Below are 15,355 nucleotides of genomic sequence, written 5' to 3'. Positions count from 1 at the left end.
GGCGACTAGTGAACTTATTTTATTACTGTTATTGCCTTACTTTTTCTATATCTTTTGAAACTTTAAACTAATAAAGTTTTGATTAACGTCAATCCAAGCTTGAGCAATGTTCTATCGGTTTAATTTTGAAACATTTTCCCGAACTTCTTACCGATTTCTCTCAGTACATACTGTGATAATTAGCCAACTGCAAGATGTAAGTACCTTAGCTATATTACCGAATCCCAAGAGTAGCAGAATGTATAATCTCCTACGAATTCTAGGTGACCTAATGAATGAGTACGACGTAATAGACTGGATAGCGGGGCAGAAAACAGACGAAAGCATTGACGAAGTTGAACGCGAGGAGCTCCTGAAGTACATTGAAACCAAAGACTTCCTGGCCGTAGTATTCTGTAAGGAAACGTCTTGATCGTTGCCACAAAAACCAAAACTCGAATAAAATCACTTTCTTTCCCAGATCTGGAAGATGACGACGTCAGTCCCAAGGTGCTGCGGCACATTGAACTCATAGATGACGAAGCTGCCGATTACGGGATTCTGTTGGTCAAGTGTTCGGATCGGCTGATGGCAAAGAAATTCGGCTTCCGTAATCCTCCTGGAGTCACGTATTTCCGCAAGGGTAAAGCAATCAACTACGATGGCGATATCGACGACGAAGAGGAACTGCTCGATTGGTTGACGAACCCGCAGAACATGGAAATGACAGATCATATCGAAAGGGTTAATCGCAAAATGTTCCATAAAATACGGCAGGCATCCGATTACCTAGCAGTCTTCTTTTGTGAGTATTGTGTGATATTGGTCAATGGTGAAATTTCGTTTACTATTTTGTTTTATCCTCTCAGACAGTGACGATTGCAAGCAATGCCCTCGAGTTTTGGCCGAAATCGAACACATTGATGACGAAGCCGATGGAGCTGGCATAAATTTCGTCAAGATCGATGACAAACAAATGGCTAAAGACCTTGGAGTTTACGCCTTGCCAGGTATCGTATTCTTTAAACTTGGTTCGAAGGATCCGGTTATCTTTGCTGGGGACTTGAACGACGAAAACGAAATTCTGAACTGGTTGATGACACAGAAAAATCCCGGTGGAGACATCATCGAAGACCTGGACGGGTTGAAGCTACTGAAGTTGATCGAGGAATCTGACGCGCTGGCAGTTTACTTTTGTAAGTATGAATCCAACGAGGTAACTCAAATTGCAAAGACTTTTCTGACTTCGTAACGAACGCACAATTATATTGTATCTTTCGCACGACAACATAAAATATCACAACACCACTTCAAACTAACACGATCCTTAGGGAACAGCACGACTTGCGAAATTTGTAATTCTAAGCTCGCTCGCAAGCAAAGGAAGGCAAAGGAACGTAAAAGCGTCCTAGTCGAGGTTACAGCTGAGAAAACAGAGGAAGCAACTGGAGAAGAAACACCCAGCGTGGATACAACGACGCCCGATTCAACTGAGGGTATAGCGGATCCATTTGATATCCCATGCCCGGTGCTCCGAATGCTACTTCCACTGTCTTACTGCATCTTCCCTCCTTTGGCGTGAACCAATTTGTTCGGTTCATTTGCTTCTGACTACTTGTTATTTGCACAGTTCTAATGCCCTTAACCCTGTTTCCTTAGTTAGGTTCCTACAAGGTGTGTCTACAACACTCAAAACTATTTTCTTTATCTTAGACTCCAATGATTGCGAGCAATGCGCAGGAGTACTGGAGTCGCTAGAGAACATCGATGATGATTGCGATCGTCACGGTATTCTATTTGTCAAAACCGACGACTTCAAGATTGCTGAGCACTATGGAATCTTTGACTATCCGGTGTTGGTTTACTTTGAAGATAATATTCCAAATGTGTTCGAAGGTAAGACATCAGCGCATGTGACTCGGTTATCTAATATTTTATGGTCATGCTATTATTCTCAGGTTCTCTGGATGAGGAAGAAGAAGTACTCCAATGGCTGATCACACAGAAGACCGAAGACCGAATAGAGCTCATCACAAGAGTTATGCTGGAATCCATGGTAGAGGAAACCCAGTACCTTGCTGTTTACTTCTGTAAGTACACGGATTTTCCGTCTCTCTTGCATGCCAGATTTCAGCACATATACACAATGAAATGTGCACAACGAATGTCAGTTATTAATTCTTTCTACTTTTACTGTTCCCAAAATCAATTGATTCAACTTCACCAACCAACTTATTCACAATTGTAATATATAAAACGCACTGTTTTCGGTACAACCCTGAATAAAACCACCAGATAAAAACAAATCACCCTCCTATTGCCGAAGTTTTTGTTCAGCTGAAAACATTCGTAAGCGACAGCAAATGACTAGGGTGGGCCTGTCAGGTATTATCAAATTCCCAAATTCAAAACACGAAGCTATTCAAAACAATCCGATTTCTTTCCGCTTCCGTCAGGGGTGTAACCTTCAATGTTTTCCTACTGTCCGTAATGCCCGTAATATTCTACCAGTATGTGTGTGTACATTTTGTGAATGTCCAACATTAGACAAACTTTGGCTGCAGCAATCTGTAAGAGCGCATAACCCGGAATGTAAGAACTACAAACCATGCCTGATGGATGAACCAACTTCCAATGCTTCAGACTACTTTCAACTCGCTCTAACCACTGAATAAAAATTCTCGGCAGTCGTGTTAAAACTCTATAAATAACATCAGCTAACAGATGCAAGTCTTTCCTCGCACCATTTTTTTCTGAACGAGTTTATTACGAACTGGCACCAGAGTTACCATATTCACAGATTTTTCTGTAAAACTACAGATTTTTTTGCCTATTTTGCCACCCAGATTTCTACAGATTTTTATGAATATTTCATGAAAATTGCAGATCTTCAAAATGTTTTTCACAGATTTTCACAGAATATGATCGAAAAAAATGCAACACAGATAGTACACAGATTTTAAAATGGCAACTCTGACTGGCACTTACCGTTGTGATGTTTCACAAAATGTTCCCATGTGTTAGAGAATCATAAAGATCAGTTTTTTAATATTTTCTAAGTAAACACTTTTTTTCTAATTTTTCGGAAGAAAGAAATTAAAGAAAAGATGGTAAATAGAAAGCTAAATCGACGACACGACCAGGCACTCCGAAGAAAAATCAGCATTAAAACTGTTCGCTAACGATTCACCGCCCGTTACCACAAATCTAGTGACCCCTTGTAAATGATAAAAATTAGAGTGACTATAATCAGAGTGGCGACAGCTGTTCGTTTGGAATGACAGCTCCCAGTTCCAAACGAGCAAACGACCTGTCAATTCAATGTAAAGCTAATGGAATGTTTTGAATTGTTGCCAAAATTACGGATGAGATGTCGTCACTCTGGTTATAGGCACTCTAATAAAAATAATCTTCTCGAGCAACACTGTTTAATTTACTATGGACTAGTTACCAAGGAACCCCAAAACAAATAAACATGTTTTGAAAGCGATGGAATAGTTCTAGTAGTGTTAAACTTTGTCCAAATTAAGCAGAAATACATTTAAATGAACTCGATTTTCGGAATTGAATCAAAACTATGGATGAAACCAACGAACGAGGACAATGATCTGCTTCCAGCGATTCATCCGTACATTTCAACTGCTAGCTTTTCTGGGCAGTAGGATTCGGTGTAATATGCCGGTGTCAAAATTGTTTTGTGTTGGTTGATTGCGCAGCAGTGGAAACAGTATTTCACCTTGTTGGCCACTATTCGAGGATTACTAGTGGAATTCCACTAAGAAATCATTTTACCATACGTTATGCAGGTACCGCAGAGCACTTGCCTCGCTCAGCTCGTTGTCGGTCATTTCCATGTCTTCCTTCTCACACAACGGTTTCAAGTCAAGATCTGAATTTTGAACTTGGCTTTATAAAAGACATAACTCATACTCCTCAATTTTTACATTCCACTCGAGTCAGGTAAATCCATTAAAATGTTCCGTAATATATTCACCGATCTGAATTTTTTTTTTACATTCATCTTGCCTTCGATATGCAGTAACCAAGGTTATGGTGACTGTTATTCAAAATCAATAAATATATCAACTTGTGCTGCCAGTTTAAAAAAATTCACTAGTGTTTTCGGTTTGACATTTCCAGTTACTGAGGAGTAGTTAAATTTACGATACAGTTTTGATAGACGAGTGGCAGGTCGTGTCGTCGGCTAAATCATATCGTATCATACATACTTATAAAATTTCACAGGAATTGGCACTTTTTACCGAGTTTCCAATAGATCGGTAATTGAATTGACTACTGATCGTTCGATTGGGAAAACTTTGTTGAGCTGTCAAACAACTACCAAACAGTTCTGTAAACCAAATGGAATCATTTAACGGATGGTTTGGTGAATTTTTGATGCTGAACCCATTTTTGTTTTCTATATTAGTGTGCAAATTAGAAATTCAAGGAAATAATACATGTAGAAATGTGGTCAGGTTTTGAACAATTACAGGTCAGTCTGCTTTGTTTCAATCTTCTATATTATTTCACCAACTGATATAAAGTATTTCTGCGTATCGATTTTAACGTTTCAAGCCACATATTTTCAACTACATATGATTCAAATGTTCATTAATAGTTAGCACTGTTCTATTTTACCTGATAAAAATCGAAGACGCTATGCTGGCTTACTGGCTAACGGAGACAATGTTTTTAAAGGAGTAAGCGATATAACAACTAGGAGCAACGCTCTTGTTAGCCTTTCAATTGGAAAACTTTGGAAGCCTGCGAATCTATAAACAAAAGAATTTTTATTATAATTGCTAACATTTCAGTCTCACATGAAACATGTCAGAGAAAGGTTGCTGCTAAACAGCTAGCATAACACAAACTGCTATAAAACGATTTGAAGTTCTACAGGTTTGCTTTGATTAATTTGTTTTCTACTCACACGCGCCTGATTTTTAAAAAAATTGTTCTCGATGTTTATATCAGAGATGTCTATCTCCTCTGTGTGACGAAGAGCAAGCAAAATTTCTCCCCTCGCACTGACAACTTCAACGAGAGCTCTTCTCTTTCACATTTATACACCACTGTTGTGTAAAGTGTACACGCATCATGAGTGCGTTTGTTTATTTCCTTTTACCTCTTCCACTGAATCGCACCAAAGTGCTAGAGCATTAGCTAATAAATTCTCTGAGGTGGATGCAGATACTTTCACAGAGGTGTACACGCCGGTGAGCACTCTGCTGTATGGTTTGCGTAGATGAAGCGTGGACACGCAAAATCAGCAAAATAAAACAATTTATCGTAAAATTTTCGGTTTTCCTTGCAAATTTTTCATAGCAAGGCCAGATCTACTCTCTATTAATTGAAGTTCACAGAAGTGTTCGCTCAACATCACGCGCAAGTGACCACTTGGGTGTATTTAGACGAGAGCGCGTGTGAGCGATTCATGCGAAGAGAATGTGTTTCACTCGCGCCAGCTGCTTTAACCACAAGCACACACTCAAATGCTGTCTATTCGACACTGAGAAGAAGTGCGCTTTCCGCTTTGTGCGATGCTTCGTTTTTTTCATCCTCGGTGTGGCAAAAATCTGACTCTAGCGTGTATCTATCTGGTGAAATGCCATCTCTGGTTTATATTTGAATCAAAAATGTTAATGAAAGTGAAATGTTACATCTCATGCTAAAACGCCGCACCTATAGGAAATGTTAAAGAAAAATATTCTACATTCGTTTTATGTTATTTAATAAATGTTCGATATTTTTATACAAAAAAATATCATCATTTATGTTATGTTTCAACCCCAAAGTAAAAATAACCATTAAACAAACAAAGGATAAATTTTCATGGTCGAAGAAATGTTCGTAAACTAAAGAAAAATTAAGAAAATCATTGTTTTCATGTATTTTACATTGTTTTGCCTTAGCTGTACAATCCCGAAAAACCGTAAAAACCGACTAAAATTCGACTCAGCTCGACGAGCTGAGCAAATATCTGTATATGTGTGAGACAAATATTGTCACTCATTTTTCTCGGAGATGGCTAAACCGATTTTCACAAACTTGAATTCAAATTAAAGGTCTCATGGTCCCATGTGAAGTTCCTGAATTTCATTTGGATCCGACTTCCGGTTTCGGAATTAAAGGGTGATATGCACCAAAAATATGGAGATAATTCACAAAAAATGTGAAAATAATTTCACTCACTTTCAAGGATGGCTTCTATCGTATCAAAAAACGCTCTCTAGCAACTCTTCACACGATTCAATCAGTGCCATCAAAGAGAGACGGATATCATCTCAGCCACACAAAAACCGACATGATTCATTTAACATACAATGGTTACCAGTGCAAGAGCGAATTTCTCTCGATGACCCGTCTGAGCATCACGGGTTAGCACTAGTGATGGGCAATACGGCTCATTTCAATGAGCGGCTCTGAACCGAACGCTCTTTCGTAAGTGCCGGTTCTTTCTCAATAAATGTCAATGTGGAGAAGCGGTTCGAGAGAGTGACTGTAAGAGCCACAAAAATACACGTGCGGTATGGGCGATCTAACGTTGTGTTTCACAAAGTGTACGTGTGCGAGGATGATGATTGCAAATTTATCTTTCAAAACGCAAAAGAAAACAGCACCCAAGGTTCTGTTTGAAACAATAAAAATTTCTGTTCTATTTCAAATAAGTAAAAAATTACTGGAGAATAAATTTTCCTATGTATTTTGACAGCTCCATTAGAAAACATCATCGTTAGAAAGCTAATATTTGAATGCTGACTGACATGGCTCTTTTTGAAAGCCGCAGTTCTTTTGAACGACTCGTGAGCATTCGCCCATCTCTAGCTCAGACTACAAGAACCATGGTTGTAGCTTGACTATTTTTTAATGTTGAGAGCCGCGGCTCAATTTTGAAGAGACGTGACCGCTCGCCAGTGCTGTCAACTGTTTTTTCCAAAAATCTGTATTTGACGGAAAAATCTATCTGTACAATATCTTTCTCGAAAAATCAAACATCGATTTATTGCGAAAACTGCCGCTCGCCCATCACTAGTTAACACCAGTGATGCCACTTTTCCCTAAGGTGAAATCCGTAGATTTGGTTTCAAGTGTACTAATACTCATATGTTTGCATAAAATAATTTTTATGTCACTTATTTAACCCCGCACGGTCCCGGGTTGGCGGATCAATCCATAGGACGCTGGTCTTACAAGCCAGTTGTTCTATGTTCGAGCCCCGACCTGGAAGGGTTCTTAGTGTCAGTAGGATCCATAGTACTGCCATAGCCATGCAATGATTCTGTAAACTAAGAATCGGCTGCGAAGTCTGTTAAAACAGAAAGGCCAAATTCCACAAAAGGAATATAATGCCAAGACTTTGACTTTGACTTAAACCCGCACGTAAAATGGGGCTCTGAGCCATAAAGACAGGCTTCCAGAAATAAATGATCGGTGGCGAATAGATTACTTATATAACTTGACAGGTCAATAATATTTTAAGTATTTTTTCGGATAATGGTCAGTAAGCCATTTGTCAACACCTACTTTTAAGAGTAATTTCTGAAGTGTTTAAATCAGCCAGACGAAAGATAAAAAAAAACATTTTGTTTTCGATTACTGTTATAGCCGACTACCAGTGAGCGCCAAGTCATCCAGAATCTTTCTTTAAAATAAATTTTGACAAATTGGCTGTTTTCAGAATAAAAACCCCAGATCTAGTTATTTAATTATTCAGTAGAATACATTACTTCACGTTCATTATTCATTGAAATGTGATGAACTACTTTTAAACCTTCTATTGATGAAAAAAAAAATTATACTTACACTAAACCATAGTAACATATCATCATAATTATTTTGTCAATGTCAAGAAGTGCTAGCAAAATTTATTTTACTTATTTAAATATAAAAATTTAAGCCGCAGATTGTCGAAAAACAGATACGTTATTTCAAAATGTTATTCTATTTACGACGCCATTGTGGAACCAGAGAACCAAAACTTTTACTTACTTATATTCTCGATGTATGGGAGCTGTCAAGTTGTCCACGGGTTTCTCTGAAGCAACAAATGGTCGCTCATTTTCGTTTCGCGATCCGATTCTATCCGGGAGGTGAATAATTGCGATTTTGAAATATTGTACTCTAATATGAGAATCATCAATACGAATCATCGATTCGATTTTTTTCGATAATTGTCAACTTGCGATTCTCTCTTGGTAAATTTCACACAGCGCCGATCATTGCAAAAGATCTATTTGTATCTATTTCAAAAGGGCCGTGAAATACTCAAAGTATGAGCGAAGAAATGAAGAATCATCTACCAGATTGAAAATGTTGTATACAATGCAAAGAAATATCGAGCCGCTTCCTGCCAAATTACCGGTAATCACTAACACTGCTCACTTTTCTCGGAGATGGCAGAACCGATTTTCACAAGCTCAGATTCATATAAAAGGTCTTATGGTCTCGGACAAAGTTCCGGAATTTCATTTGGATTCAGCTTCCGGTTCCAAAATTACATGGTGATATGCATAAAAATGTGAAAATAATGCGCCAAAAATGTGAAAATAATGTCACTTACTTCTCTCGGAAATGGAAGGTCTCAAAATGCCATAAGAATAGCCCAATTTTCATTCGGATCGAACCCCTGATTTCGGAGGTAGGATACTCAGTATAAAGATGCCAATTTCAGGAATACTTTGTTCATTAGCTACATCTTTATATTGAATATCTCTAGTTTGCAGGCCATGAAATAATTTTTAGGTCATATTAGGGTATGGTTGAATGAATCGAATGTCACTATGCCGGTATCCAGCTTTTGGTTCCGGAAGTACCGACAAATGTAATAAAATGGAGCCCGCTTCACTTTCTTACATATGACTGAAAAGATTTTCATTAACTCATATTGAAATGTGCAACAGAAATCTTCAAACCTTTTTTCTAAACTTTTTTAATTTGTAGCATTTCAAGGAATTTCTGTTGCAAAAAGCATCATTAAACCTCTAGGTGGATTAAAACTGTTTTTTTTTTGCACTTTAATTACAATATCTCATTGAGGTGTTCATAATTGGTAGGAGTGGCATCTCAGCCTGACTTTTTTGCAGCATCTATACCGATTGTAGGGGATAAACGCCACACCACCTTAATTTTTCACCCGACATGTCAATTCTCACGAACATAACCAACAAACTTTCTAGAAACTGAACACAATGCAATAAATGCGTAGATTCGTAAAAATTAACACAGCACCGGAAAAGTAACTATTTCCAAAAACAGCACAAAAAATCAATTGCCTCCGAAACATGATCGAGAGTAAATATTTAATAAATAGTTCATTTGTCTACTAGAATCGCATCCGTGCTCTCCCTCTCTCTCTCCTTCCTATCGTTCTATAATTTTCATTTTTTGTTCTTACCAAATAGTCTATAGTTAGCTAAATGTAGCAAAAAAGATATTTTCTTCGTTGAACAATCCTGGCAATTCGACGTTTTCAAATTTTTGTCGGTTGACGTGTTGTCTTTCACCCTGAAATCCGCGCTTTTAAATCATTCAAACCCAACGTTCACAAGTCGCGACCGAGAGAGCTAAGCAGAATTCGTTGCAATTCCGCAACACTTTTCTCCAAAACGCAAAGTTATGAATCATCACCTCCCGCAAATGCTCTTTACTTAGTTAGCATTTCGACACTTCACTTCACTTCACTAAATGCATACACTGATAAAAATTTTCACGATCGATTCATATGTAAACAACACTTCAATTTAATATGCTTTTTCATTTCAATACAAAATCAAAGCGATTAGTTTCAAGATTTCATGTGCACATTCACTAAGATGCGAGATCAGATTATTTTTCACTTAGCTTTGATGTGTTTTTTCCTTTGGATGTGGAAATGAGTACAGTACAAATGTATGTGCAAAACACTTGATTCAGTCAACTGTGTTTCAATTGAAATATACCTTAAGATAAAAAAAGAACCGGAATTTTCATTTTAAAATTCCCACGCTTGTCCAATCGGTAAACTTTTATTCTCTCAACGTTGGCAACACTTTTATACACATTCTGTCAAATTTTGACGCATATCGTACGATTAGTTTTTGTTTGGCGTCTATACAAAGAAGTTGAAAAATGTTCGTGTGGCGATTTTTATAATGGATGGTTTCGGCTCGCCTTCGAAGCGCCGTTCGGTCGATTGTTGTGCGGTTTCGACGTCATATTCATAGATCCACACCTCATCACCAGTTATGATGCATTCGATGAATGTGGGGTCACTATCTGCGTTGGAAATCATCTCTTTGGCCACATCAACACGACGCTGTTTTTGAATGAAATTCAGCTTTTTTGGCACCAGCCGAGAAGCGACGCGTTTCAAACTCAACAACACAGCAATCTCTCTAATCGGTACATAACGATTTTGCAACACGATTTGCTTCGCCGATTGAATGTTTTCTTCAGTAACAGACGTTGTTGGGCCGCCAGGGATCTCATCATGATCCAAGCTTGTACGACCACCTTTTAAGCGTTTATACCTGTGTTTTTCCTAGACACGATTCACCAAAGGCCTTTTCTAACATTTTCAACATTTCGGAACACTTAAATCCATTTGCAACACAAAATTTGATGCACGCACGTTGTTCCAAATTTTCATCCATCATAAAAATCGCCACACGAAAATTTTTCAACTTCTGTGTATAAAAGTGTTGCCAACGTTGAGAGAATAAAAGTTTACCGATTGGACAAGCGCGGGAATTTTAAAATGAAAAATCCGGTTCTTTTTTGATCATAAGGTATGTGGAAAACAATGTGACATTCGTATGAAATTCATATAGAATCAAGAGGTAACGATATACCTGATTGTTTCGATGCATTGCATTTCAGATAAATGTAGCATGATTTCCACTAAATATCACCAGTTTTCAGACTTATTTTATGTGTTAAGTGTATATTTTCATGAATTTCGGGCAAATTATTTTCAGTGTATGACACTATGTAGCAATTGAAAAAAAAACAGCAACAGTCCTACGACAAAAAGGCCTAACTGCAAATGACAGTTTCTCTTTGTTTACTTTTTCTTCCATGATTTACCGGACTTATTTTACATTTGACACCTTGCTCTTCGCAAAACTTTCGAGGAAAAACCAGAAGCTTTCGATTTATATTGGAAACGTTCGAGAAATTGCAGTAATGGCTCCGACATAATCAAGAGAGAAAGTAAACAAAGCGAGGCTATCATTTGCAGTTAGGCCCTTTTGTCGTGGGAATATTGAATTTTTTTTTTTCGAACGTGATGTAACGAGATTGCCGTAATAGTTTCGACTGTGATCTAATCGTTGTTTGCAGAGACATCGCGCATTATAAACTGGCCCACCTGGTGTTATTATTCACAATGTAGACGAACGTTGCTTGTGGATTCCTTTCTTGGATTTGATCGAATCCCTTACTGAACGCTTATAGAGCAACATTTCGTTTTCAAGTTTAGTTGATTTTGTACAACAGTAGCCTTGAATTGGGTTCATTGAACTTGCCTTCTCCCAGCGTCTGCAACATCTAGCTTCCAAACTGCCAAACTGTCGACTGCCCTCTATTGAGCACCCTTGGCGCAAATCTGCAACCTAATACTCACTTCTGCCTAAGCGCTACGAATGAACCCCTGGCTACCCTCGCAAGAACAATATCTTCTGCATGCACAGTAGCACTGTTTTCGTATTACTATCCATACACACACACTAAACACTGCAGTCCTTTATCGTGCTAGCATACACTATATCTGAAGATCCTGTTCGCTCCGACGACACACTTTTTCAGATAAGATTAACTGCAACATCTGTGACCAGATCCTCGAGGGGCTGGAAGTGATCGATGACGAACTGGACGTTTTCGGTATCCATATGGTCAAGATTCAAGACCCACAGCTGGCGAAACGATACTCGATCAAAACCTTCCCAGCGTTGGTGTACTTTAGGTACGGTCACAAAAACGCTTAGTTTTGACAGATTAATTCGAACATCTCACAATTCACAGAAACGGTAATCCGCTGATCTACGAAGGTGATCTGCAAAGTGAGCAATCCGTACTGGAATGGCTGATCGACGATGAGAACCGCGAACTGGCCGATGAAATTGAAGAAGTAAACGAACGCATGTTGGACCGACTAATGGAACAGTCACCTCTGCTCTGTGTATTCTACTGTAGGTGAACCAGACCTTTCGACTAACTGATCACTTATTTTGAATAATTTTTCGCATCAACAGATGATGAGGACTGCCAAGAGTGTGAAGATATACTTGAGGAGCTGGAGCTTATCGACGGCGAAGTTGATTTGTACGGCATCGATTTTGTGAAAGTTGCTAGTCTTGACGCGGCACACAAGTACGGAGTAACTACAATTCCGTCGATGGTTTATTACAGGTAGTTATATTGAACCAATTTGAAGTAACCGTTAAATAATGACAATATTTCTCTAGAAAACAAATTCCTATGTTGTACGACGGAGATCTACATGATCATGCACGCGTAATGAACTGGTTAACGTCGCAAGACGTGTTCGAAATTAAAAACGAAATCGAGGAAGTCAACAGAAAAATGTTGAACAAATTGTTGGATGAAAATGACTTCCTAGCCATCTATTTCTGTAAGTACAGGGTGGTTCACATTATCCTATCCCACTGTGAAATAAATCCATTTCCCTGTCATTTTAAGACGAAGAAGACCACGCGGAGAGTGAAGCCGTACTGGAAAAACTCGAACTTATCGACAGTGAAACCGACAACCTGGATATCACATTCGTCAAAATGGGTGATCCGCGATACGCCCGCAAGTGGGGCGTCACGAAACTACCGGCCATCGTGTACTTCCGGAAACGATTCCCCAGCATTTTCCGGGGTGACCTGTACGACGAACAGGACGTACTGGATTGGTTGCGAAAGAACCGTTTCCGGCAGCCGGAACTGAACGTGCTGATGTACGGATGCATTGCGACCGCACTGGGATTCGTTATCTACACTGCATTTTTGCTGCAGTGCTTCAAGCCAGCACCTCCGGCACCAGTGCAGCACCCCAAGCAGAACTAGGGATTCCCGTAGGTTCCCGTAGCTAATCCCCATCCTCCTCCAGTGTCACACGGTCCTATGACAGGCTGAGCTGTCGCAAGACATTTTTCAATATTTTATAATATAGATACAAAACAAAAAACCATTTTGAAGAACTTGTCATAGAAAAAAAATGTTAAAATGGAATAAATGTTTTTATTTTTTTCAATAGAGTCTTTCGACGAGAATACTTTTCATTACAAACAATAGCACTCGACAATCATGCGACGATCCGTTCAAATTCATAGCAAATCATTTGTCGTTAGTATTTGAATAGAGAGAACGTTTAGTAGAAATTCTCATTGTATAGATAAAAGTCTAAACGCGAAACTTGTTGAAATTTAAACCATGCATTTTTTAAGTAAACGTACTGTACTGATAAAGAAAGAGATGCGAAACTTTAATATTAAGTCAATGATAACTATGTTGAACTTGCCGGAAAAGACCGTACCGCACTAGTTAGAGCCGTATCGTAACATAAAACGATCAAATCGAAATAAATAGAACTAAACAGACGAGCGATGGGAAACCAAACAGAACCGACTCCTGTTATTTTATCTCCATTTCGACGAGAGCAAGTACCTCCCAATGCGTCCAGTTCCCTAGCAGTCCATCAATAACCAATACCTCACCAAATCAATCGGTTTTCGGATTACCTTCTAAAATTTCTAAAAGCAATGGAATCCACTAGTTTGCATCACATCAGTACCGCTCACATCGTTCACATTCACATTTGGTAGTTTTTGATCTATAGATTAATCGTTCCCCCCGAGGCAATGCACTGTAAATATGAAAATATACTCTGTAAAAAATCATTATAAGTTTGTTAAGTTATTATTATTTGTTCTGACAGTGAAACTATGAAAATAAAATTCTCTGTTGATCTCGCGATGCGCAGTTGGCGTTTAGCGATTCCATGCAAATTCGGCGGCGAAAACAAATCAACGCGTTGTTTCCATTAAATATCCAACAAAAACAGTATGTGCGTTACATAAATTTAAACTTATCTGAACGAAATATATTTAAATTTCAATTTATGTGAATTGCCGAAGTTTCTATATGGGTTTTATTGCTTCCTTGCCCTTTAAAAACTAACTCATGAAATCTCAATCATTACCAACGTGTGAAATCGGACGGGGCCGAAGCGCGTATGCAGAAGTGGGCATCGAGTAGCTACCTTCTGTCAGAACTGTGGTACAGAGACGCGTTAGAGACTGGTTACATAGTGCTGTTCAAGATGCACCATTGCGTGATTGGGTGACAATCAAGCAGTGACATACTGTGCGTATCGAAAATCAACAGGCCGTTTCTTCAATTATAGCATCATCAACATTCATGTTACACGTGGAAGAGACCCGATGAAGACAAGGAGGCGTTCTACGTGCTTTGTTTTGAATATTTGAACACAAGTTTTTTTATAATGATTTGTTCTAGTCTTGTTAGGATGTAGAGTCGCCTTAGGCTAATTTCAAATTTGAGCAGTATCTAACGAGGAAAACAAATTGAAAAATTGACATGCGAATTCATGCAATTAGGCTATTTCTTCGTGTATTTTCACGTGCAGAGTAGTTTAATAGGCAAAACAATTTTCCCGGATATGTGCACGCTACGGGTTCGAGTCCCATCTGTGCTGTAACCTTATCGCGGTTCTCATTACATAATTGTTTTCGCAGGTCATTTTTTTCAATTTGTTCTTTTGTGTTCTAACACATGGGCTGAAAAGTCCCGGGCCTAATAAAGAGAACATGATTTTTTGGTTCAAAATTAACTTTATTCATCAACGTAATCTCTATCAAAAGCAACGCAACCTCTCCAGCGCCGCTGTAACATTTCTTTACCACTTTTTTAGAACATTTTATCTTTTGCCTCAAAATAGGCCTCAGTTTCAGCGATAACCTCTTCATTCGTGCGAAATTTATTACCGGCGAGCATGTTTTTTTCAGGTCGGCGAACAACCAGTAGTCGTTGGGAGCCACGTTTCATCCATTGTCACATATCGATGCAAAAACTCCGGTTTGTTACGTTTAAACATGGTCAAACACTGCTCAGAAGCATCAACACGTTCTCGTTTTTGATCAACTGTGAGCAAACGCGTTACCCACTTTGAAAAAAGCTTCCTCATACTCAAATGCTCATTCAATATGAAGCCAACACGTTCTTTTGATATTTTCACCTTTCGATCATTCAAAACAATTTTGTAGACTTTTATATGTTCTCTGGTGTTACCGCCTCATTTGGACGTCCACAGCGTTCTGCATAATCGATGTCTCTACGACTACGTTCGAAGTCAGCAAACCAACGTTTTA

General features: G+C 38.6%; 1 protein-coding gene across 6 annotated transcripts in view; it reads left to right on the top strand.

Annotated features, from left to right (window-relative positions):
- Window positions 1-14,092, top strand: part of LOC131438746 (uncharacterized) — a 98,772-nt gene extending 84,680 nt beyond the window's left edge. For 2 of the 6 annotated variants that reach the window (XM_058608979.1, XM_058608977.1), the window contains 12 exons: window positions 264-395; window positions 461-784; window positions 849-1,175; window positions 1,311-1,475; window positions 1,693-1,875; window positions 1,938-2,069; window positions 2,275-2,364; window positions 11,767-11,923; window positions 11,983-12,149; window positions 12,213-12,369; window positions 12,426-12,592; window positions 12,661-14,092. In XM_058608979.1, coding sequence (XP_058464962.1) covers window positions 264-395; window positions 461-784; window positions 849-1,175; window positions 1,311-1,475; window positions 1,693-1,875; window positions 1,938-2,069; window positions 2,275-2,364; window positions 11,767-11,923; window positions 11,983-12,149; window positions 12,213-12,369; window positions 12,426-12,592; window positions 12,661-13,031 — 2,372 coding nt within the window. In that variant the 3' untranslated portion in view covers window positions 13,032-14,092. The remainder of the gene's footprint in view (window positions 1-263; window positions 396-460; window positions 785-848; window positions 1,176-1,310; window positions 1,476-1,692; window positions 1,876-1,937; window positions 2,070-2,274; window positions 2,365-11,766; window positions 11,924-11,982; window positions 12,150-12,212; window positions 12,370-12,425; window positions 12,593-12,660) is intronic. The other 4 variants (XM_058608982.1, XM_058608981.1, XM_058608980.1 and 1 more) reach the window with 3 other exon arrangements.
- The last annotated feature ends 1,263 nt before the right edge of the window (window positions 14,093-15,355 follow it).

The sequence above is a fragment of the Malaya genurostris genome, chromosome 3 (genome assembly GCF_030247185.1).
Source record: "Malaya genurostris strain Urasoe2022 chromosome 3, Malgen_1.1, whole genome shotgun sequence".
NCBI lineage: Eukaryota > Metazoa > Arthropoda > Insecta > Diptera > Culicidae > Malaya > Malaya genurostris.
This window is presented reverse-complemented; position numbering and strand designations above follow the sequence as displayed.